The 25,338-nt window shown below is 44.3% G+C and overlaps 1 protein-coding gene across 1 annotated transcript in view; it reads right to left on the reverse strand.

Annotated features, from left to right (window-relative positions):
- Lama3 (laminin subunit alpha 3) overlaps positions 1 to 25,338 on the reverse strand; it is a 233,209-nt gene that overhangs the window by 59,259 nt on the left and 148,612 nt on the right. The window contains exons 33-42 of the mRNA XM_028759473.1: positions 24,776 to 24,920; positions 24,214 to 24,354; positions 21,113 to 21,274; positions 18,449 to 18,547; positions 16,726 to 16,809; positions 14,382 to 14,612; positions 10,524 to 10,637; positions 6,849 to 6,958; positions 3,378 to 3,458; positions 605 to 711 (exon numbers count right to left, since the gene is read on the reverse strand). Coding sequence (XP_028615306.1) covers positions 605 to 711; positions 3,378 to 3,458; positions 6,849 to 6,958; positions 10,524 to 10,637; positions 14,382 to 14,612; positions 16,726 to 16,809; positions 18,449 to 18,547; positions 21,113 to 21,274; positions 24,214 to 24,354; positions 24,776 to 24,920 — 1,274 coding nt within the window. The remainder of the gene's footprint in view (positions 1 to 604; positions 712 to 3,377; positions 3,459 to 6,848; positions 6,959 to 10,523; positions 10,638 to 14,381; positions 14,613 to 16,725; positions 16,810 to 18,448; positions 18,548 to 21,112; positions 21,275 to 24,213; positions 24,355 to 24,775; positions 24,921 to 25,338) is intronic.

The raw sequence follows: 25,338 nt of genomic DNA on the forward strand, positions 1-25,338 counted from the left end.
GACAAATTGTCTTTCACATGGTGTATAATATTCACACCTCTGACTTGATCACACCTTAATTAAGAGAGAAAGAAGACTAATTTCTTCAGGTTCACATGAAAAGAGCTGATAGAAAATAACTGTAGAGTGCAAGCAGGGAGACAGCCCAGGGGGTAAGAGCTGCTTTACCAAGGACCCAAGTTCAAGTCCCAGCAGGTACACCGGGTGCTAACTTCAGTTCCAGCTCTGGGCAGGGGGAGTCTGTGCCTCCCACCCCCACTGACACTGGCACTCATGTGTACATACTCTCAGGTAGACACAGCCATGTAACTTTAAAATAAAGTTTTAAAAAACCTATAGTGTCCAAAGAACATCTCAGTAAAATCACCAAAGAGTGTCTGGAGTTATTTGAGCTATGGCTCATTGGGATTTAAAAACAATTGACTTAAAAAAAAAAACCTAATTAAAGTAATGATTCCTCAAATCTACCATGATTACACACGCATCCCCAGGCCTGTCGAGAAAAGGGGCAATTTGTGAGCTACAGTCCTATACTATGTGTGTGAGACAGCTGTATCCTAGCAACTTTAAGATGCAGGTCCACAGGAATGTGCATTGAACTTACCTCCAGTTACGGGGTCACAAGTGCCTAACTGGCCATTGCTGTTACAATTGCATGGTTGGCAGCTACCTCCAAATTTCTGGGGATTCCCAAAATATCCTGGTGCACACCTACACAAAACACAGAGAGGCTAAGAAACACCCAAGTGACCCATCATTTATCACACCTTATTTTCCCTACTTAAGACACCACATCTGGGTAACAGGGAAGGTGACGCAGACTGACAAGGATGAACACGTCACGAAAGGCATCATTTCTATCCCATAAATGAGACTGGTAAGGGCAGGAGGCAGAGGCAGATGAGGTTGGTTGTCCCCTTCACCTGCTTGTGCTCCTAACCACTCAGATGCTTGGGTAGCCCAATGACAGAGGAATGAATGGTGTGATCAACACAGAAGTGGGGGATGCTCGGTTTAACTAAGAGTTATGCTCCTGATGACATCACATACAGATTGTTTCATTTGAAGCCAACGCATTCATAGACATAGATGCAGGAGTTTCGAGTGTTTACACAGAGGAAGGCTTTCTCTTTTTCCTAATGTGTGGTTGCAAGGCTGTGTAAGCTACACTGCCATTAATTACAGCAGTGGGGCATATAAGGAGACAGAGTTACTGACTGCAGCTCTGCCATGAGCCACAGTGTTCTAGATAATACAGGAAGGAGTCAAGTCCTAACGTCAGGGTTTAAGCCTGCCTCAAATATGGCCTCAACTCTTAAATCCAGTTAGTAAGAACAATAAAACATGTTAAATTTTTATATTGAGAAGTCAGAACTCTTCCCTGTTAAGAATGTTGAAGTGGCTGATCTAAGTCTACCTGAAGTGCTAGTCCTTAGACTTTACATACTGACCAGTCCTGCATTTTTTTTCTGAAGAAGATCTACAGTCTAAAATATTTTATTTTCATGTCTCACCTACATCTAAAGTTTTGACAGAAAAGATCAACATACCCTTTATAAGGTCATACAGAGAACTGGGACATTTAATTCTGCCTTATTCTTAAAAAGCATGCATTACTGGTTACAAGAAATAATTGGTTCTCTTATTTTCCTTTCATAGCTAAGCACAGCAGATTGAAGCAATGCTCCCTGCTTTCCGAGGTGTCGTTAGTACAGAAATAAGGAGCAGAGAATGCATCTGCTTGTGGCTCTGTGTGGCGAAGGGAAAGCGATGTGTGCAGGGCATGGGAGGAGCTAGAAAACCTCTCTGCACCTACCTTTGGCAGGCCACTCCTTCCAAGTTCAAGTAGACATCTCTGCATGGTAAATTCCCACTTCTCACCCTTGACTGTCTTATTTGTCATTAAGGATGTAATGAACAGTATCTAGGTGTGCAACCCATGTTTAATAAGAAAAAATTGTCGTCAACCCGGAACTCATGAAATGATGCTCTTAATTAAGAAACCATAACTTGTATTGAGACACCAAGTGTAGCATATGCTGAGAGAACTGTTCGTTTAAACTGTCTCTTCAAGTCAGCAGCCCAAATGAACACCGAGCCTGCCTCTGTCTTTGACTCTGTTGTTTGTACAGAATCACAAGGAGGTTAAACCAGGAAGAGCCTCTCCAAGATGTGAGTACCCCCCCCCCCCCCCCGTTCAGTGTCACAGAGCCTGGAATACCTGCCCAGCCCTCTTTCTCCAGCCTACACACCCTTACCATCTCCATATAGCTGACCCTTACATTCCTTGCTCTCCAAGGCTGGCTGCTTGCCCTTCAGATGCAACCCCACCCAGCCCAGTTAGTTTTGTGTCTAGTGCCCCATGCATCCCACAGCATCAACGTTTCATACTGGGTACAGATCTGGAGGTTAACCAAATACTTTGTATATCCTGCAGTGTGCCCTTGGATTACTGAGAGGTGGTATGGTAGGTTATTAGAACCTGAGGCAACTTTGCCTTATACAACCTACACAGCATCCAGTGCATAGAAGCTACTCAAGACAATCTGTCCATGAATAACTGAAGTGTATCTCTAGGACATTTGTCCTTCACTATTATTCTCTTGTTTCATGAGCATTACTAAATTTATCTAATATGACCAGCGTTATGATAGACACCAGGGTCTGGGAAATAAATAGGCTTTCCTGAGTATTCAAAATATACTGTGAGAATATGTGAATGCGTGTGTATGAATATGTGTGTGTGCGCGTGTGTGCACGTGTGCATGTGCAGACGCTTGCGCGTGCATATATAAAGCTATGGATTATGTATTTAGAATTGTAAGTAAAAGTTATACACACACACATAGATGGCTATTGGTGAGAATAAGAGTATAGAGAGCTGTGTACAGTTAGGTGTGGGCACATGCAGGAAGACTCCATGGGAATAAAAGTACTCACAATTGGGAAGCAGTATTTAAGAAGTTAGAAGTGGCATACAGACCTATGTGAGAAGATAAGAGTTACATAAAGAGCACATAAGGATGTGGGAAGGACGGGTTTGTAGTGCATGCTGGGAGGAGGGGGATGTGTAGAGATAGGGAAGGGCATGTAGGAATGAGGATGGGGCCTGGGCACATGTTGATGTGTGTATGCATGGAGACTATCAGCTGCGTGTGCATGCCTGTGTGCTGTGTGCTCCTCATTCTCATTCTAAAACATGAACATAGAGAAAATGATTTATTAAGTGAGCAGTCTTATATTTTGCCCAAGACTTTTCTAGCCCTCAGTGGGATTCCGGCCCCCAGCAAGCCGGTCCAACTCTTCCAGCAAATCTTTCCAGATTTTTGGAAAGGGGGTGCTGTGGGCAGTGCCACACAGGGCAGGGAGAAGCCTACCTCTCACACTGTGCTCCCGTGTATCCAGGTCTGCAGGCACACCTCATGACTCCTCCTTCCACAGCACAGCCAGTGGCAAAACTACAGGGAGACAGGGAAAGTGCCTCAGTGCAAACAGAACCCCAGGGGGCCACTGTCTTCTATCACAAAGACCAGGATCTATGAAGTGAAAATTGAAACCCTTTGTGAGAAAGGTTTGGAGTAAAGAAAGTTGTGTGGGGAGACAATTTTGCCCCTGGAGACTTGCCAGGGTGCAGGATGAATAGCTTCAGCCTGGGCAAGTGGGCTGAATAGAGGCATGCATTTTCTTTCTGGCTTGGATAAATACATTCCTTCCCTTGAGACAGACACAGTACCTCAGTCTGGAAGAGATGATTACAACACTCTTTGCCCAGGAATAGCAAGGAGGAGATACAAGTCCAGGCAGGAAAGCAAACAGCAAGTCCCCATTCTCTTCAAATATTGTCTCCTGGTTTCTGCCCAGTTTCTTCTATGTGGAGCCTCCCCCTGGCAGTCAGGCCTTGGGAGCCCAAGAGAAATACATAGTTTTTCCCATCCCCCTGGAACTTCTGGGGTACCTTTACTGGTGGCTTTACATTGTTTTTTAATCAAGTTACAAAATTTTAATTCCTTTGGTAGTGCCAAAAAGGGCCACGGCTATGAGAAGCCAATTCACTGCAGGAACTGCACCCAGTGTGTGGCCAAGGATAAGGCCATTAAGAAGTTTGTCATTTGGAACACTGTAGAAGCCACTGCTGTCAGAGACATATCTGAAGCAAACGTCTTTGATGCTTACGTGCTTCCCAAGCTTATGTCAAGCTGCATTACTGCCTGAGCTGTGCCATTCATAGCAAGGTCGTCAGGAATCGATTTTGTGAAGCCCGGAAGGACCAAACACCCCCACCTCGATTCAGACCTGCTGGCATTGCACCACGACCTCCACCAAAGCCCATGTAAAGAGGTGGTTTCTTTCGTAAGGACAGAAGGAAAGATGCTTTGGGAAAAATAAAATGGAAGTTCTACTTTATGTGGCAAAAAAAAAAAAAAAAAAACCTTTTAGCTCTAAACTGACAAATATTTGAGAAATCATTTTTTACCCCAAAAGAAGCCTGAAAAAGCCATCTAGGCTTACAAAGTGCCTCTATTTGTGGAGCAAAACTCTGACACACACCAGAGAAAATTAGCTAGTAGGAGAGATTATGCTTGGGAAGCCTCCCTTGTTGGGGTGGATGGATATAGAACTTTCCTTGGGGACCATATGAAGTCTCTCAGTGGTGTTTCTGTTGATGGAGGAAGAGGTATTAACCATTTGCAATGACACACTCAAAGATCTATGTTCGGCTCAGCTGCACCCAGGCGGGGAGCTGGCTTTGAGGATAGTGATATGCTTTTACCCAGCCCTGAGCGCCCCATGGAGATCCTGCTCTTTTCTTCTGCCAGCCTCTGCCTGCACACGTCTGGGCAGGCATGGAGGGCTGGATTGGTGCACAAAGAATGCTGCAGGACAGGGCGGGCTGATTGGGAATCAATCACACAAATGGAAAGGCAAGGCAGACGCTTCAGAATGGGGATCTCTGCAGAAGCAACACTCAGGTGCATGATTGTGAGAAGGACGATGTGGCCAGTTCATCTGACACCCAGCTGCTGTCAGTGTGCTCAGTGCACTGCTCTGATTTCTGAGCCTGTGCTGCATAGGCAGTTTCTTGGTTTTCAAACCCGTTACTGCTTTCCTTAGTTAGCTGTTGAGTCACTCTTCCCTTGGAGGCCATGGTGATTGATCACTTCACGATGAACATTGAGGACAGAAATGGTGACTGTCAGTCACACCAGGCCCAAATCACAGCTACAGTTGTATCACTCAAGAGCTCAGAGCTTCCCCAGGGCTTCCATCACACCAAGAATTAAACCCAAGTGCTTGACTATAGCTTCAAGAATCATTGAATCTGAGTCCTGGCAAGACCTTCAACCTCAGCTCCAGTTGACACCGAGAAGAAACCTGAATAATCCCTTTGTTTCACTTGCTTTTATTTACTTTAAAAGTTACTAATGTGGGGCCCATGTAGACGAGGTGCCATGAGCATAGGTAACAACCCTGACTCATGGGGTTTAATGATTATCTAGATGCGTTTTCAGGGCCTGAAAGCTATGTCTGTTGGAACCACTGACTCTCCTCTTGACATGAACAAGGGTCCACTGGATGACACTGTTGACATAAAGGGACAGAAAAACCCAGCCTTCAGATCAGGCCAAAGCTGTCACTTCCTGGACAAGCATCCTATGACGTTCAATCATATACTTGTAGGTGACTGATAAATGTCCCCCTTGTCCAGTCTCACCTTGACACGTGCCTTAAGTAATGTTTCTTCCTTATTCCATAAATGGTCTCAAACCCTGCTCTTATGAAAATGGGTCTGAGGCTTGCTCCACATCCTGCTTGGCTGCCTCATGAGGGGCCTTTCTTTCTTCTTCACAAAACTAATCCTTTCAGTAATTGGCAGATTGTACATCCAATAAAGAGGCCTAGTTGGGTCAACTTCCTCTCTAGTGCACTTCAGCTCCTCCTGCCTCTCTATGAACATAGCTCTTTAACCTGCTTCATCCCCACCTGCTCTCAGGTCTGTGCAACTGACAGACCCCAAACTGAGCTTGTGAGCCTCGACTGTACCTTCTGGCATCCAGGCAGGGCAGACACTAGAAAGGTTTCCCTTCTGGGACCAAGATGCTGCCATGGCCATCTCTACTCATGATTAATGTCTCTCTAACCAACTCCATGGTCTCTTGGCCACTCTCTCTAACATCGGCACTCACTATAAGTCACATAGTCTCATGTCTGTCTGATATTCTATTTCATATTTATTTTTACATTTACTTACTGAGTTATGATGACCTTTTCTTTCCCTGACCCACACCAGGTAAATCTTGGGACATCAGATCCTACCATATTTACTGTATATTGATTTCCTTAGCACAAAGCCAGGCTGAGAGCTGGCTCTATTGTGGGTGCCCAGGAAACTTGTAAAACCACTGAGTGAACAGCAAAAGAAAAAAGAAAAGGAAAAAGACAAAAAGGAACAATGTTAAAAGATGGTTTCTGTTTGATGATTGCTTTTGTTTTGTTTTTCTCTTGTACTCATGTTTGTTCATTTAAGAAGAAAAATAGATGGCTCAGCTGTTAAAGGCTAGGCTCACAATGAAGAAGACAAAAAACCAAAAAACCAAATATACCCAAAACTTAGCCTTAGTGAAATATTATTCACATACAATACAATTTACTCACACATAGCGTAAGTTCAATGGGCTTAGTAAAGTCACAGATTTGAATGACTACCACTACAATTTTAAAATACAGTTATCACTTCAAGAAAACTCGTAGCCCTTTAGTAGTGACTTCTCTCTGACCTGCTAGGGCCCCTTCCCCAGTTCTGTGCAGCTGCCAGACTACAAACTGCAATCTGTAAGCCTCTACTGTACCTGTTGGTGTGAGGGCAGGGGCAGACCCTACAGGATCCGTGGATGGCATTTCCATAGTGACCTTCTTGGCAACGCTCACAGTGCTCCCCAGCTGTGTTGTGCTGACAGTTCTGGGGACAGACAAACAGGCATGAGTTAGCTCTCTACTGCTCGGGTCACTTTTAAGGTCATTATCAGTTTATACATCCTTTTCAGTGCTGAAGACTGAACTCAGAGCTTCAAGTACACTGGGTGAGCTTGGCACAGCTGAGCTTCAGCCCCTGATCTCATCCAATCGTAGCTCAAGGCCTCTGGCTGCATGATCATGTGGCTTCTGTTAACCACATGCATTTTTCCTGTTTAACTGCTGTTGGTACCACATAAAAATACTGGGATGTTGGAAGGGGAGCTCAGCCTTTGTAAAGTACTTAACATGTCTGCCATGCACAAGGACCCGAGTTTGCATGGTTCAAATCAAACAAGTAAGCAAGCAAAAAACTTAAAACTGTCCAGGGACCCTGGGAAGTTCAGCTTCTGTCTCCCCCATCCTTTTAGAAAGGCTCTTCTCTGGGACTAACCCCACTTTACTTCATGATTCATTCTCCATGATACACTCAAGGGCAAGAAACTTTTAATAGGTATTTATACATGGAATTTGTGAAAACAGTGGAAAGTTGCACAATATCAGAAGACCCTTTAACATAAGTTCCAGAGAATTAAGGAATTGTGTCTAAGCATTGTATTTGTGCAAATCCAATTATCCTCAAGTCAAAGTTGATGCCATACCGAAGGCTCTCCACAGGAAAGCACCACCATGACTCGCCACCACCTGACCCGACAGAAGACAGAACAGATTTCGATCCTCAAAACAAAGCTTCAAATATGAATGTGTATGTGGACAGAGAGAGGTGTGCGTGCACACACACACACACACACAGAGACAGAGAGAGAGAGAGAGAGAGAGAGAGAGAGAGAGAGAGAGAGAGAGAAAGGAAGAACAGTTTCCTGTGCTACAGACATTTGGTGACTAAGATGACCTTGAACAAGGTTGAGCTCTGACAGTTACTCTGTATTCCACCATGGTGCTTGAACCCAGCAAGATAATGGATGTGAAGACTTAAATAAGGCCTGGGACTAAGTTAGGAAAACTAAGTTACAAGAGGATAGGGTTTGTCTCCAATGGAAAAGACACCTAATTAAACAAATCCATGCTTTATGAATCTTTAAGGAATTAGAAATCATATAAAGCATGGTTAGGTAGTGTGCTGGTTCGAATGAGAATGGCTACCAATGGCTCATATGTCCCCAGTTGGTGGAACTGTTAGGGAAGGATTAAAAGGTGTGGCTTTGTTAGAGGAAGTATGTCACTGGGGGTGGGCTCTGGGGTTTCAGTAGTTCATGACAGGCTCAGTTAGCTCCCTCAGGCTCATAGTCGTTGCCCCAGTATGTGGATAGGTAGGTGGATGTGGGTATGTACACACATGTAAACAGTATGTGAATAGGTAGGTGGATGTGGGTATGTACACACATGTAAACAATATGTGGATAGGTGGGTGGATGTGGGTATGTACACACATGTAAAGAAGGCTCTCCACAGGAAGGGTTGTATCTGGTGGATCTGTAGCATAGATCTCAGAACCAACCAGACAAGAATTCTCAGGGTTTCCTGTAAGTAGTCTGCCTGGAGAAGCCACAGCAGCCTTTAGAGGCAAGTAGAGAACTATAGAAGTAGCAAGTGGAAAAGAAAACCTTGTTTGGTTAAAAAATGAAGTATAAGTCCCACAAGTTATCCTTCCATGAAGCATACAGAATCTAGAGAAAATTCCTTTTGTTCTCTGGTGGCCTTTAGAAGGTGGACTTGATGTCTACAATAACTCTGTGGTAAGATAAACATTCATTCTTGATGAAGGAAACACTATTCTCTCTCTCTCTCTCTCTCTCTCTCTCTCTCTCTCACACACACACACACACACACACACACACACACACACACACACACACACCTCACGCCCCAGGCAGTATCAAACAGACTTTTGTTCATGAATACTTATGAGCTGGAAAACAACCATTGGTGCTGTTTAGTCTTTCTGAACATACAAGGTTAGAATCCATCAGGCAGCCCCTTCGGCACTTTCCTGTTCTGGCCTGCCCCAACTAGCAGCAGAAGCAGATCCCTGAGACATGAGGGCAGGTTCAGTACAGTCCTGGGACTCCTCAGATGCTAGCCATGTTACTTAACAAACTAACTTTTTAAAAAACTTTTTTTTTGAGAAAAGATCCCACTGTATAGCCTTCTTAACCTGGAATTTGCTATGCAGATCAGGCGGCTAACCTTGAACATACAGACATCTGTCTGCCTCTGCTAGAATTAAAGGCTTGTGTTACATGCTGGCGACAAGCTATTATTACTGCAGAGAATTTGAAACAATATCCCAAATAAGACCCTTTTCTAGCCTGTAAACTTTAGCCAACAAAACTATTAAAAAGTAGCTCGAAGGCCTGAGGTTTTGTGGAAGGAGAGGAAAGACCATATTTTCTCCTCTTTGGTACCATCTGCTTGCCCACCTTTCCTTTATCTTGCCAACCATGGGTATTTGTATTTGTCTGACAAGGGTAAGTCATAAATCATTCTTCGTATCCCCTTCTCCCTAATTTTTTCTTTCTTTTTTTAAAAATCTTTCTTTTCTTTCCCTCATGAATGTCCTACAAGTCTTCCTTCTCAGTTTATTTTTATTTTTTCAGGCAAGGTCTCATATGTCTCAAGATAGCCTTAAACTTGCTAGTTAGCCAAAGATGACCCTGAACTTCTGTGGTGGTTTGAATAAGAATGGCCCCCATAGGCCCACGTATTTGAATGCTTCATCATCAGGGTGTGGCACTGTTTGAGGATTAAGAGGTGTGGCTTTGTTGGAGGAAGTGGTTTTGTTAGAGGAAGTGATTTTGTGGGAGGCTTTGAGGTTTCAAAAGGCCACACTAGACCCAGAGTTATGGATCCATATGTAGCTCTCAGCTACCACTCCAGCATCTACCCAGACACTGCCATGCTCCCTACCATGATGACAATGGACCAAGCCTCTGAAACTGTAAGCTGCCCCAATTAAATGCTTTCTCTTATAAGAGTTGTCGTGGTCATGGTGTCTCTTCAGAGCACAGAACAATGAGTAAGACAACTTCTGATCTTCCTGCCTCCACCGGAGTGCTGGGATTATAGGCTGGTTCATATGGTGCTGTGCTCTGAGCACACTAGGTAAGCACTCTGCCATCTTCAGCATGAGTACCATGCTCAACACCCTGTAATAGCTTTCTTGAGCTACTTCTCATCTGATAGCCCAAAGTGTCCCTCTTGAAACCCATGTTAACCCAACAAAACTGAGCCTCAGACTGACAGCTCAGAGTTATTATATCTAGTCAAGACTTGAGCCCTTTGATCCACCTGTTAATATATTTTTAATGAGGCAGAGAAAATAGAAGTTAAGGTATCTCATGACTGTTCAGACAGGTGTTCTCCTCTGAGGGTATATGTTGCAATGCAGGCAGAAATCAAGTGTAAAATACCAAAGTCGGCCTGGTGATTCAGGAGCTATGGCAATAGCAATCTCTGTTTAGGATTCTATGGGAGGTGGGACTTTGATGTCTCAGGGAAAGGAGGAGGAACAGATTGCCTGCAGACAGCAGCAGAACCACCAGTTTACTCACAATGCACGTCCCTGAGCCGTCCTGGCATCTGTTTGAATGTCCGTTGCAATCACAGGGAACACACCTTCCTGCAGGTAAGCTTTTGTTGTCCTGATAGTATCCAGGGCGACAACTCTATGTTTCAAACAAAAAAATGTTTAATCAATACAAAGAGAAGAATTATTTTTAAAAACTCGTCCCAATTCTGACTGTGAAGAAGTTAGGGTTTTAAAACCTTCTTTTTCTGGGTCTTATGAGGATATCTGACACCAACCACCAGGCAACTCTGTTGCTTTTGGTCAGGTTGTGCTGGGTGTGTGACTGTAGGAATGGAAACTAGCAGAGAAAGGAGAGGTGGGCATGGGCTCTCTCCACACACCCATTGTCTCAAAGGGGCTGAGGAGGTAGACAGATAGGAGTAAAGAGGGTCAGGACTGCAGTCCCTACTGGGGTAGACAGCTAAGCCAAACAACTCAAGTTCAAGATTCTCCTGATAGCCCACCCCTCCCTAAGTGCAGGTTCAGGCTGGTGGTAGGCGGGGTGGAGTGGACATAGAGTCTTCAATGGAATCCACTCGACAATGGTACAGTTACTGAGGTCATTGCAGTGACACTTATTAACCAGTGTTCTCCAGGAAGCATAGGTAGAAGGAGGTATTGAGTTCTCACATACAAGACACTTCAGAAAAATGTCTTCCACGTACACAGAGATCCTGCCTGACAGTCTCCAGGTTTGATCTTGTTTTGGGTTCAATATTCTGTCAGTCAATGCTTTACTGTTTCCTTCAACTCTAATAACATGGTTTACTAGTGTTTATATGAATAAAAAGTTAATAGTTTTCCATGGGCTCATGTCTTGTTTAAAAGATTCTGTTAAGAACTTTCCAATAGGCTTTTAATTCTAGCACTTGGAAGACAGAGGCAGGAAGATCTCTGTGTGTTCCAGGCCAGCCAGAGCTACAGAGTAAAACCATATCTCAACAACAATCCAATGGATAAATAAAACCAGTGATTTGATTCTTACAGTGCTCACTAAAAGCATTTGAGTCCTGCTAGCCTTCTGGAAGGATGATAGGTAGATAAGGTCTTTAGAGTGGTAGGGCTAATCAATTCAGAAACTGAAACTGAGCATTTCCCCTAGTTCCCTGCTCTGAGCTCCCAGATTCCCGCCTTTAAAGCAACAGGAAGAATTAATATCTCAACCTATCTCCTTGGCCTAAACAGCACACATGCCCATAAGACTCTGAAATGACAGTCAAATGGAACCCTGAGATAAACTGGCCAGTCATATTGCCTGTGCCCACGAAGGCCAGCAAGACAGAATCACGTGCTGGCCAGGAACTCCTTCCTAAAGACCAATCAGTGCAGACCACACGAGCGACAGAACAGAATGTCTAACGTAATGTTCCTTTGAGAGATTAGGGACCATATTTAGACAAAGGGATATATTGCAAATTTTTTTCTTTGTGGGCTGTACATGAATAGGCTTGTCTAAAGGAGAATTAAAGTATTAAAAGAATGTTCTTTGCCATTAGCTCAGATGTGAGATACAGCTGAATGAAATCCAGCCAGGGACAACGATCAGATCTACAACAAGCCAGCGGAAGTTAACTTCATGTTGCTTGCTCAAAATAATTATATTTGGTAGGGACAAATTACCCAAATGAACAAGCAGGTCTTGTGAGTTGAAGAGACCATGCTTGGGCAAAAGCCTTAATTAAACCTTCTTTGGGAAAGAACAGTCTACCATGATCAAAACAAAATCATCAAAACAAAATCACCCACCTTGATGTGCTTTTAATTACCAGCAGGAAGAAACATTCTGCCCAATTTCTAGGTCATGTGATTTGGATTTCTTTTATTTATTTATTTATTTTTTGGTCAGTGACTCAGTTTTAACCATTTTGTGCCTCCACAAAGCAAGCAACATATTTTATAGAAGTATTCAAAGTCTATTGAAGATTTACTCCAGATGAAAATGAATGTGTCCTAATAGGTTATATCAACAAAGAGACTTCATAAGTGGTGAAGTTTTTCAAAGCCATTTTAAAGGATAAAATTTCTAGTAACAATTTATATTATAGATGATAAAACCATGCCCTGTCTACTTTCCGGGTCTATTTCACAAGCCACAGGCTCAGTTTCTCTGTAAGTATACATAAAGCAGGCAGGGCACGTAGGGAGTGAGTAGAATTCCTGAATGTTTCGTGCCTGACAAACCACAGCATGTCTGTGAGGCTCTACATAAACTTTGATCGCTTTTCTTAGCCTTGCCCCTTATGGTTCCTCATGTTATACTATGTGGGTAAATTTTTTTCAGGTGAAACTTTCAAGCCTACATGCAGTAGACTCTTGTCCCAGGCTTGAGCTAGTTCTAAAAGGGCACAGAGTTTCATGGCATACCAATATTCCACAAGCATCCAGGCTCTTGGCTGTCTGGGCATTCCAAGATGGGCTGAAGTTTATGGGGCTTGTGGTTTATAGCTCAGGAAAGCAATCTGTCAGGCACTGCAATAAACCCTGCCACTTACAGCAACTGGGAGGCCAACTGCCCTTCTCCCAGCCCACCCATCTGATCATTAATAACCCTAACTCTAAATATCATCAAGCTGGACACATTTTCCCACCCCAAAACAAAATTTAAAAGGAGCATTACCTGGCTGGGTCTAAGGTCCACATAACTTGCTTGCAGATGATTTTGACCTGGACGCTGAAGAAATGCTACCCTTTGCTGCTCTGAGCCATATCCCAGGCACTGCCCCAGGGCTGCCCCAAAGATCCATAGCCATCCTGTGCTCCATGCTGACCAACTCACTGCAGGCGGCATCCTGATCCCTGAGTGTCCTTCCTGACTGCATGCAAACCTCTGTTTTCTTCCTCTTATACCTGCCCTTCCTGCAGTGCCCGGGCCTGCCTGACTCAGGGAAAGAAGGCTGTCTGCGGCAGGGGGCCCCACCTTTAAACTTCACACATGAGTCAGCCTACACAGGGAGACAGAGCACATAACAGTTCCACAGGTAAGTGCAGCCTTCTGTAATTCCTGGGAGGTGGGGCAGACGTCACCTTCTACCCACCTGGCCCTGCAGACAGCACCAGACGATTAGAGCAGCTGTAAATCACAGGCTGACTCAAGTCAAAAGCCCACACCCTGGCCACGAGGCTGCTAATCCACCTTCTCCTCTTTTCCTTGGGCTATCTATTTCATATTTAAAGTCAGTTAGAAAAGAGAGGTAAGGCATAACCTATAAACCAACTCACAAGAAAGGGGGTTCCCACGGTGCTGAGGTGGGGGATACTCACTGGCTTAAGACACGCGGGAAGTGGAGCTTTGCTAGTTTATGTGTACTTGGTACAAGGGGCACACACAATAACACCACTGCTATCTCCTACTAATTTTGCCAAAACTGCTTCTTGTTAGGAAGAGAACATATTGATTTATGGGTTGCGACAGAAAAGTTTCATTTTGTGATACACTTTAATCTTGTGAGGCTAACTTTAAGCAGCTCAGCCCTACTAAGAGCTAGAGCCCTACTAAGAATGGGAGTGAGACTTTGCCTTCTGAATCCAAGATTTAACTACACTGGTGTGGTGGGATGGCGGGAAGGGATAGGAAAGGACAGACACAAACGCAGCCTTCCTAACTCTGATTTTTACATCTATGGATGTAAAACTCATGAATGGCAAAACTCTGTGATGTCTTTGGCTCGTTTTGAACCCCTGAAGGTAATCTGGGGTGGGGATACTAGATCTGGCCCAGCATACTTGGATGATGGGTAGAGAGAGCACCAACACTGCCACACTGCTGGACAGCAGCCAGGAAAAGCCAGACACAGGTGGGGCTCAGGGAGGGGAGGAATACCAACCTGGGAAAGTTCCCTACCTGACATGAGTCACCTGTGTAGTCAGGGGGACAGGCACACATCTCCACAAGATGAGCCCTGGGTCCGCTTCCCGTGTCAGATGCTTCCTCCAGCCCTACCTCACCCAGGGTGAGCCGCTGTGTCTCAGTGAACTGGAGGCCCCGGATGTGGAGGCCTTTCAGTCTGGACAGCACTGTCATCAGTTCTTCCCGGGACACCGGGGCACTGTTGCCTGCGTGTCTGAAGTTTCCCTGCATGGGCAAATGGAGAGGTTTTCTTAGGCAAAGTCTCTTCCTGAGAGAGGGGACTGGAATGGGTCAAATCAAAGACAGCTAGCACGTATAAAGGGGAAAGACTCAAAGGAAAATTGGATGTGTGTGTCCTGGAACAGTCACATCGGGCTACTCCTAGGAAGGGGTCTCCATGACCAGTGCCATGCCTTTGTAAATCTACTTTAATCTGGGAAGAATATAGAGTCAGTGATGAAGACACAGGAAGAGAAGGCGGCTAAATCAGGTAATGCTAGCTAATGTCATAATTAGACAGTACACACAGTCTTCTTGCACAAACAGATTGGTTTTATTGATTTCTACTTTATTTGTTCACTTCCTTTTTTACTTTTGTTTGTTTGGGTTTTTTTGTTGTTGTTGTTGTGGAGGGGTGGTTTGTTTATTATTCTTGAAACAGAGTCTAGCTAAGTAGCCCAGACTGGCTTGAAACTTACAGTGTAGCCCAGGCTGGCCTGGTTTACGGTCCTTTTTACCTTAGCCTCCAAGTTCTGAGCTTTCCAATGTGAGATACTATTCATGACTCCTCATATCATTTTTTGATTTGTAATAGGTATGTGTAATTTCATTATTTAAAAAAGCACATATGGCATGAAATGTACCATCATATTCATTTTAATTACAGATTCCTATAGCACAGTAATCTGAGCTATGAGAACAACATGGCACAAGTCTTAAAAACTTGCTCATGTTTAGAAACAAAAACTCTACACAGACCCCCTCCATGGAAAAGCACAACCCACTTTCTAAGAGTTGGGCTATCTTAGAGGACCTCACGTCAGTAGTGGACTCACATCCTGTATGGTTTTTGTGACTGGGTACTTCTTATCAACAAGTTATTTAACAATTTTCTGCCCATAGCTCAGATCACTGTGCTTAATGTGATACATAAGTTGTATAATTCTTTGTCACACTGTTTCCTTTCCTTTGTAATTTTCCACTCTTTATGATGTATGTGTGTCACAGTATGCACGTCAGAGCACATGTGGAGCTCTGGGGACAACTTGCAGGAGGTGGTCCTCTCTTGAAGGTTTGGCAGTGATACATTAGTGACAGTCATTAAGTTTGGGAAGTGATTGCTTTTTCAAATGTTTTCCTTTCCCTCTCTGGAATCTCCATTATACACTGGGACACGTATGCTCCTTCAAACTCACATCTGCCTCCAAAGGACAGTGTGAACAAAATCATATGAACATTGATCACTCTGTGGTATATTAGATTTTAGATCCTGTGGTGGAGTTTTGCACTTTGGTAGCTGGTTGAAACAAGAAGTTTAGTCTGTCATGGTCCTAGATGCTCTAAGCCCTACATCAAGGTTCTGGCTGTACCAGCTGCATCAGGAGGGTCTCTTCCTGGTTTGTAGATGACACAGATGATTTCAAGAAAGCAACCTCTCTGATGTGTCTCTCTATGCTGGTTTAATTATTTATCTGCGTGTAAGTGGCAGGTCTTCATGCCATGTACATGCATGAAGGTATTTATGGAGATCAGAGGAGAGCATTGGATCTCCTACAGCAGGTGTTACAGGAAGTTGTGGGCCACCCAGTCTGAGTACTGGGAACTAAACTCAGGTCCTCTGAAAAAGCAACAGTGCTTGTAACCACCAAACCATCTCTCTAACATTAATGAACATGAGCTCTCGGCTTTCTCTGAGCATGAGTGATGGATGGGTGGGTAAGAGACGGAGACAGGAGGATCCTGCTGACCAGCCTTCCTGGCAATTTCAAGCCAATGAGAAAGCTTTTCTTAGACAAAGGGGAAACATCACCTCAGGAACTGTAGCTCAGGCTGTACTCTGCCCTTCTCTGAGAGAGATGGTGGTTAGGGGGACAAAACCATGTAACCATCAAACACCTAATGATATATATTATATATAATAATAATATATAATAACAATATATTATATTCTAGATTATGTGGTAGAGGTTTGCACTTTGTTCATTCAGTGTGTGTGTGTGTGTGTGTGTGTGTGTGTGTGTGTGTGTGTATGCATGTGAGCGTATATCTAAAACTCGACTAAAAGAAATAAAACACAGAACAGGAAGGATCATCAGAAACCTCTGGTCTCCTCTTTTACCTCAACCACTTGTACTCTTCCATGATGTAGCCTGTCTGGCCGTGGGTCGCTGGGTTCCTTATGGATGATGGACATGTGTTGACCCTATTTAAAGGGAAGGAGGAATGCATTAATGCCTTAGCTTTGAGATTCCTATTGATGTTAGGACAGATTCCTCTGGCCCTGAACAGCTCAGCTCTGATGACTTAGACATGGACACAGATAAACAGTAGCTAATGTGGTACATTTTCACAAATACAAAAACTATCCTGGCCAAAAGTGATTTTTAAATATGAAGAAAAAAATCAGAGGAGACAGCTGACCAGTGGTCAAGAGAACTGGCTGTGCTTCCAGAGGTCCTAAGTTCAATTCCTAGTGTCCCCAGGGAGGTTCACAACCATCTGTAAGTTCAGTCCCAGGGAATCTGATGTTCTCTCTTGTGCAGGGACAGACATGCAGATTCAACACTCATACATATTGAATGAATGAATGAATGAAGTTGAAAAGATGGGGAAGCATTTACTTTAGTCATTCTTTAGAGTAAATGTGTAAGTCCATTTCATAGCTGCCAGCAGGACGATGCCTTGGTGGTAGATTGCTGGGAAGGGTAGGGATGGAGGAAGGGTCACTAGAGCCTCACATTGCAGCTGGTGTGCTCAGCTCCTTGAAGAAGACAAAGTTTATGGATGAAGACATGGGCCCAGGACTGCAGTGGGGTCTGGCCTCCACTCTCAGCCTCTGCCCCATCTCATCCAGTGGCTACAGGGAACTTCACAGAACTGCATGGGCTTCTCCATGCCCTGCAGGGCAGCCCCACCCTAAGTCACACACTGCTGCCCAGCTGTTCTGTGTAGGTTCCAAACCCAGAGGTGGTCCTTTCAGGAGAGCAGAACATCAGGACTCACAGACCACTTCAAACCTTAATCTAAGGAACAAGGCCCTTAAGTACAGTGGTTTAAAGTAAGGCAACAAAGAAAAACTTTTGTGAGCCTGAATGATTTCCACATCTGAAGGTAAAAGTAAGGGGAAATTCTGACCACTGCCTCCCAGCACTGTCCAAGAGGATGTGCAGTTAAGTCCTCTGCAGTAAAAAGTGCATGCAGCAGTGGCTTCAGCTCCGAGATTGTGTAAAATACAACACGGAAACCCTGCCCAGCTGGGACAGTCCTCTTACACCTAACAGTTTTTCCTTGTGCAAGTCTAAAATCTTTGTTGCTTAATTTTCACTATGCTCTGCTAAGGTTCGCTGAGTTTTTTGTTTTTTGTTTTTCACAACAAAACAGTTCAATACATTTGTTTATTGGTCAAAGCAAAATATAGCTCAGCAGGGTTTGAAGACAGAGATCTACCAAACACACAGGCCCTCTGCCTTGAGTGTTTGCATACCAAGTGTGAGCTCCTGTCTTCCATTCCAGCAGCCCTGCTTCCAAATTAAGCAGAAATAGAGTGGGCTTCTGCTATGGCTCCCTAACCCATATTCCAAAGATTTTTGTCCTGTATTGCAGGGGTGTCATGAATAATGGACTCAAATCGTTTTTGAGACTAAACTGAGAGATAAAACTATAATAAGACGTGAGGCAGTTTCAAGGGGAAACTGCCAATACATTGGGAGGGGAAAGAAGGAAACCTTTGAACAGATGGGCCATGTGCTCTAAATATTCTGTGTTAGTGTCAGACACAAATTAATCTAATGCCCAGTTGTGGCCACTGCTTCCTGCTGCTCAGACCACACCTTAATACCTACGGTGAGCTGCACATCTGGCTGCTTTTCTAGAAGAACCATGTCTCCAGGTAAGCCAAAGGACTTGGCTTGGTAAGTGAGGTAGCCGCCATATGAGGACACCTGAAATTGAATGAACAGTATCAACTGCACTGGACAAGACCAGGCTGGCACTAACCAGGATGCCTGGCAAAGTTGGTTGCTCTCTAGAGGGTGGGACTAAGAATGTGCCACCACATCCTGCTTTATGTCATTTTTACATTCCTGAAAACCATTAATACAAACTTTTTTTATAATTAAGACTGTAGGGGCTGGAGAGACAACTCAGTGGTTAAGATCACTGGCTGCTCTTTTAGAGGACCCAGCTTCAATTCCCAGCACCCACATAGCAGCTCACAGCTATCTGTAACTCCAGTTCCTAGGGATCTGACACCTTCACACAGACATACATACAGGCAAAACACAATAAAAATAAATAAAAAATAAAAATAAAAAGGTCTTTTAAAATTAAGAATGTACTTTATTTAAAAGAAAAACCAGTGATCATACTAGAACAAGTAAGACTTTTCTCCTCCTTCCCATGATGACTATTATTTCACTGGGAGAAATATCCATTACAAAATAAGTCTCTAAAAATAAATCCCCCCCCCCAAAAAAAAGAAAGAAAATCCCTTGAAAGCAGACAGTGACTATTGCCTATGTTATTATAAATTTCCTGGAGAGAGAAGCCATGATCACCTGCTACCTCAGAGATACAGAATGGTCACCGTTTTCTGTCAACTCCTTCACCCCTGCCCCGGTCTCTCCCACCACTGCAGTCAGCTGGGCATGGGGAGTGATCCGAGAGTGTGACAAGCAACATCACATCATTGGGAGCAAAATGCTGTTCCAAGTGAGCGCAGAGGAGATGCTCTGGGATCCTAGACCATGGGAGCTTCCCCTAGGACCTACAAGCTGACAAAGTGTCCCAGAGCTATATTCACAGGGTCTAGAACATTTCCAATGAACGCCAAGGTTTATCTCGTTGGTTTTAAGCACAGTCTTTTTTGACAGACTGGGGTGACTTTTAAAATACATTCATGGATTCTGACGATCCTCTCTAGAAGCTGTAGTGGCTTGAACTAGGAATGTCCCCGACAGGTTCATGTATTTGGACACTTGGTCCTCTCTTGCTGTGCTGTGGGGGGCTGTGGAACTTTCAGGAGGTGCAGGTTTGGGCATGGGCTCAGAGAGTTCATGTTCTTGCCTATGTCCAGCTCACTCTCTGCTTTCTCTGTGTGGTAGGAAATGTGATCCCTCAGCTGCCAATTCTAACCATGGGCTGCCATGTCTTCCCCCACCATTATGGCCTCTTGCTTTTAGTCATGGTACTTTATCACAGTAACAGGAAAGTAACTCATTCAGTAGTGAATGAAGCTTTACTGTTTTTTTCCTTGAGTGTGGGCTCAGTGACTCATTTCTAACAATTTAATGAGCAGAATAAAGGAGAAATGAGATTCTATCACTTTCAATTGTAAGATTAAGGCCACTTTCAATTGTAAGATTAAGGCTTCTGCCTTGAGTTCTTTCATTAACTACCTCTGTCTCATTCACCTTCCTAAGTTACTTTGTGAAAGCCAGCCACCACATCACACAGGCTCCTCCAGTAGTCTAGGAAGGTCTCATGTGAGGAGGATCTGAAGCTTCCAGGCAGAGATAGCGAGGTACAGAAGCCTACGAGCAAGCAAGGCACAGGCCTTAGCAAGCGGACCTTCGAGCTCCACAGTGACTAGCTCTGGACAACATCTCATCCATAAGCCCAGAGGAAGCTCTGGGCCATTGACTCCTGGATCCCTGATCTACAGAAACTGCACAACACTGTCACTTGTCCCCTTAAGCTGCTGCACAGTAACAAATGATCAAAGGGAAGCAATGTTCCACACATGACAATGTCAGAGCTAATTCCCCAACAGCTGGTAATTTTATCGATTTTGCCTACATGATGGAACCTCCCTGACATTTAATATAAAATATGAACTAATGGCATCCCACGAGCTGGGCCCCATGCAACCCACCCTTTCTCACATCTCCTGTGCTGCCTAACTCGAGGCCTCTGCTTTTATGCAGGGCTTGGACTTCTGTACTCATATCACGGTCATGGTCTGCCATAATCATGTATGTGGCCCACGTATCCTACATACATGACTCTGGGGGAGTGTTGTTGAATATGCCTGATTCTGCTGTGTGAGTCACACTGCCACAGGTCCTGCTGTGTGAGTCACACTGCCACAGGTCCTGCGCTTCTTCAAATAACTTTGAGTGACTTTTCAGCTTGTATTCTCCTGCCAAGGAACCTTCCCACTTTAAAACAAAGAATTCCCAGTAGAGCACCTGGCCCATTTGCTACAGATATTATTTAAATGGTTTTATATTTCTCTAGAGGAGAATTCCTTGGCAGGAAGCACAAATCAAGAAAAACATCATGGAGGACTTCCTTTCTGGGAACTAGTATATGTGGACTACACACACGTGAGGGCCTTTCTCAGCCCTCCTCATGGCCGGAGGCAGGGCATCTTCTTCATTATTGCCTAACTTTATTTCTAAATGTTAATTACCTGAACTTCCAGATGCTTCCTCCCTCTGGAGAAACTGTGCTGAGTAACAGCTGAGGCCACAGAGGGCTCAGGAGAACCCTCTGACCATCATTACCTTATCACCTAGGTAGGATGGCGGTGCCACCCAGGATGCACTGTGAACTGACGACGGCAGCTCCTGCAGATCGGCAACCATGCTGTTGCTGCCCGGGTTGAAGGACACAGGGACATCAACGCCATCTTCTGTCTCCAGACGCCAGCCCATCATGTCTACAAACTAGAACACAGTATCTGAGGCTTTTAGAGTGACTGGCTATATGACTCTCATGGAGACCTGCAACTCCAGTGCCAGGGTATCTATTGGTAGCCCTTCTGCCTTCCTAGGGCACCTGCACTCATGTGGCATACACACACACACAAGTAATAAGTAAATAAATCTTTAGAATATGAGGTCCACATAAAGAAGGATATAGGAGGAGCTCAGGGGGCCATTCCTATCACTGATGAACTATGTCTTACAGATAGATTCATGAAAAGAGGGAGTTATCACTGCCTTTACCTGTGTACCCACCAGTGACTCAATCAGACTCCAATGGGAATTACCACTCAATGATCACCCAGATCACCTAGTAAACTAAATGGTTAACAAAACAAAACCAAGGGTCATTGATGTGGGGGAGGGACAGGAAGGAAAGAAAGGAGTAGGTAGGGGTGGGAGAGAGGTCAGAGGGGGAGAGAGGGGAAAGAATAATCATAACTCAATCTATGCATGTATAAAATTGTCAATTAATTAACTTAGTTCTTTAAAAAGCTTTAGAAGAACATTTAAAAAGGAACACTTTTAAAAGTGTGTTATGGAATACAGTAGCCAAAATAAAATATTTCTTTTGTCACCAAAGAAGCCAGCTCAATTTAGAGGAAAAAATAAAGACTGGGTGAGGAATAAATCTCCCTGTGTTCATGAGAGGTGACAAGGGGAGGCTACAGAACAGACTTACAAATTAATTACTTTCTACTTTACAGTCCCTTCTCCATTCAGGAAGCAGTAAAATGTATTAAAAAAAATTACACAAAAACAGTACACATGCTGCTACTGGTTCATGGACTAGTAGAGTTGAGAAAAGTCTTAGTTTTATGAAGTTAAAAAGCAGACAGAGACAGCTAGAGCGACAGCTTCGTTGGTAAAGCAGGTGTCTCACAAGTACAGGGACCTGAGTCTGATCCTCAGGAACCCACATAAAAAGGGTGATATGCACCTGTGGTCCCAGGGCTTGGGAAATGAAGACAAGAGCATCCCAGTCAGTCTAGCTTTGGCAAAATCTAGGCCAGTGAGGAGCTAGCTCAGAAACTGAGGTAGAGATTATAGAGGAAGACATTTAACATCTCTGGCTTTAGCATGCACATGCACACACTCTTTCATGAATACACACACACACACACATACATACACACACACACCACCACAACCACATGAAGTAGGCAAATTTAAGATTTGGTAAACGTTTTGAGAAAGAAAATAAAACAGGAAGAATATAAAAAGAGAATGAAGAATGTGGTATTACTATTATAAATACATATTCTATGGGGCTGGAGGAGCAGCATAGAGACTAAAGCTGTTGCTGCACAGGCATGAGGATCAGTGTTTGAATCCCTAGAACCCATATAAATCCTGGGTAGGTAGGGAAGCTCACCTGCCATCCAAAACCTCAGGAAGCAGAGATGTGACTGGCCCAGAGCAAGCTGGCTGCTTAGAGTAGCAGAACTGGCAAGCTCCAGTTTCAGAGAGAGCTCATGTAAGAATATATGGTGAAACACCATAAGAGAAGACACCAGCATCAACATCTGTTCCACACATGCACAGCACATCCACACATACATATGAACCCAGACCTGTGCAAACACCCACTCTGTATGCTTGTGAGATGCTGATTGTCAGGCTCCCTAGTTAGCCTCAGGATGAGAACTGGAAACCAGAAAGACGAGCACATGTGTAGAGGAATAGAACTTTCAGCCTATCCCTCATCCCTAACCTTCCCATAGGTCAATTACCAGTCAATTAGCAATGGATAACGATAGATAATAATCATACCTATATAATGGGAACTCTGTAAAAACAATAAATGATTTTTTGGAGAGCTCCTGAGGGGTGGGAGTGCTCAAGGACATGGCATGTCACTTTGTAATGATAGAATTAGTGTGCTTGTGGACCTTCCAACCCTCACCCTGCAGGTCTGTCTATCCAGTTGTCCACCTGGATATGTTATCATATCTTTTACAATATAACAAATTCTATCACTGAATGACCATTTTCTGGGCATCTTTCATGTCCCACATCCTGTCCTAAGCTCTGGTATGTGTTAAGGAGCTCACATTCTACTGATCAAGAAAGGAAAGAATAATTTTTAAAGTTAAAGGCATACTATGTTACAAAGGGCTAGATGCTATGGAGACATCAAGGGCAGCAATACAGATAGTGACCAGGATGAGCTATTTCACAGGGAGTGATGAGGGAAGGCATCCTGAGCATGAGACACTTGATCAAAGACCTGAATAATCTGAGAAACAATCAAGGTGACACCTGTGGAGTGAATGGTGAGGCCAAAGGGGCAATGAGGTGTAGAGAGAATCTCTTACAAGTATCACTTGTCATTAAAAAAGCCCAGGGACAATGAGCTGAGGCCAGAAATAGGAGGTGAAACACTGGCTGGAAGAAAGAGGATTCTGGGAAACTGAGAGGTGTGAAGATTTGCCAGGGGAAGACAGAGGAGGACAGAAGCATGAGGGCTGAGCAGAGGAAACCAGCCACACAGATGAGCTCAGCATAGAATAAAAGGAGCGATTCACCCATGAACTCTGGGAGAGAGATGTAAGCCAGCAGGTAGCTGACCTCAGGATAGAATAAAGAGGAGATTTGCCCAGACTTGGACACATGAAGGTGAGAACAGATAACTAACCATTTGGAAGACACAGAATAGCTTGAGTGGATTAAATAAGTTATGAGCTAGTAAGAAAATAAGCCAAAGCTTATGGCCTAGGTATTTATTAATAAATAATTAGTCTCAGAGTCATTATTCTGGGAGCAGGGGTGGGAAACAGGGAAAACAGTTTTATGGTTTACAGTGAGGGCAATTCTGGCTATGTGAATCATCAGTACACAAAACATACCAGAGTTCTGCCAATACTGGCCAAGAACCCGAAGACTAATCTCTCACATACCTTAGCTCTTTGCTTATGTGAACTCTGACAGGAAGTATTCACTCCAAAACAGAAGCACCTGGTACAACCCTTTGGGTTGGCGGAGTCCAGGTAGAATGATCCTTCTCGACACAGTTGACATTGGGGGCCCTCCACATTTTCCTGTTGAAGAATGAGTCCTGTGAGACACTCTTCAGCTTTGAGAAGCACAGAGACAGTGCTACAAAGGCTGACATCTGGAGAACACCAACTGGTCCAGCTTATGCCACATTGGGGGGGCCACTGGGCTGTGAACCCCACCTATGAGGCAATGGGCCCTGCAGCACGGTGGATAACCTCAGGTCCTTATCCAAGAACAAATCACAAGGAAGCTATGGGCCTCTCGATGCTGTAGAAAACAGTCTGTATCAACAGATTGTCCTGGGGGTGGGGAGGGAGTCTATGGCCTTTCCAAAGGATGAGGAAGAACTTTCCTTCAATTATTCCTCTGAAAGGAGACAATAAGTATGAAATGCTAGCACATTACAGAACATATCAGAGGTCAGTTCCCTTGAAGAACTCCCAGGCACATGACCTGTCTCACCTTGCACATGCAAGCCCCAGTATCTGGGTCACATACTCCGGGCTCAGTCCCATCTCTGTTACAGCTGCAGGGGACACACTCAGGGAACTGGTGGAAGCCAGGAGCACACTTGTCACACTGCTGCCCTGTGACTCTAGGCTTGCACCTGTACAGAGATAGAGGAACCAATCCTGTCATCTCTATGCATGGTTCTAAAGGCCACCTGCACTGTGAAAAGAGCAGACCCTGCAGGGAACCAATTATACAGAAACAGTGGGCAAGGTGGCTGCTGATGTCCACAGAAGGAACAGGTTATGTGTGGGGTGCTGATGTCCACAGAAGGAACAGGTTATGTGTGGGGTGCTGATGTCCACAGAAGGGGGATTATGTGTGGGCTGCTGATGTCCACAGAAGGAACAGGTTATGTGTGGGCTGCTGATGTCCACAGAAGGGGGGTTATGTGTGGGCTGCTGATGTCCACAGAAGGGACAGGTTATGTGTGGGGTGCTGATGTCCACAGAAGGAACAGGTTATGTGTGGGCTGCTGATGTCCACAGAAGGGGGGTTATGTGTGGGGTGCTGAT

This window comes from Grammomys surdaster, unplaced genomic scaffold (assembly GCF_004785775.1).
Source record: "Grammomys surdaster isolate TR1022 unplaced genomic scaffold, NIH_TR_1.0 126298, whole genome shotgun sequence".
Classification (NCBI taxonomy): domain Eukaryota; kingdom Metazoa; phylum Chordata; class Mammalia; order Rodentia; family Muridae; genus Grammomys; species Grammomys surdaster.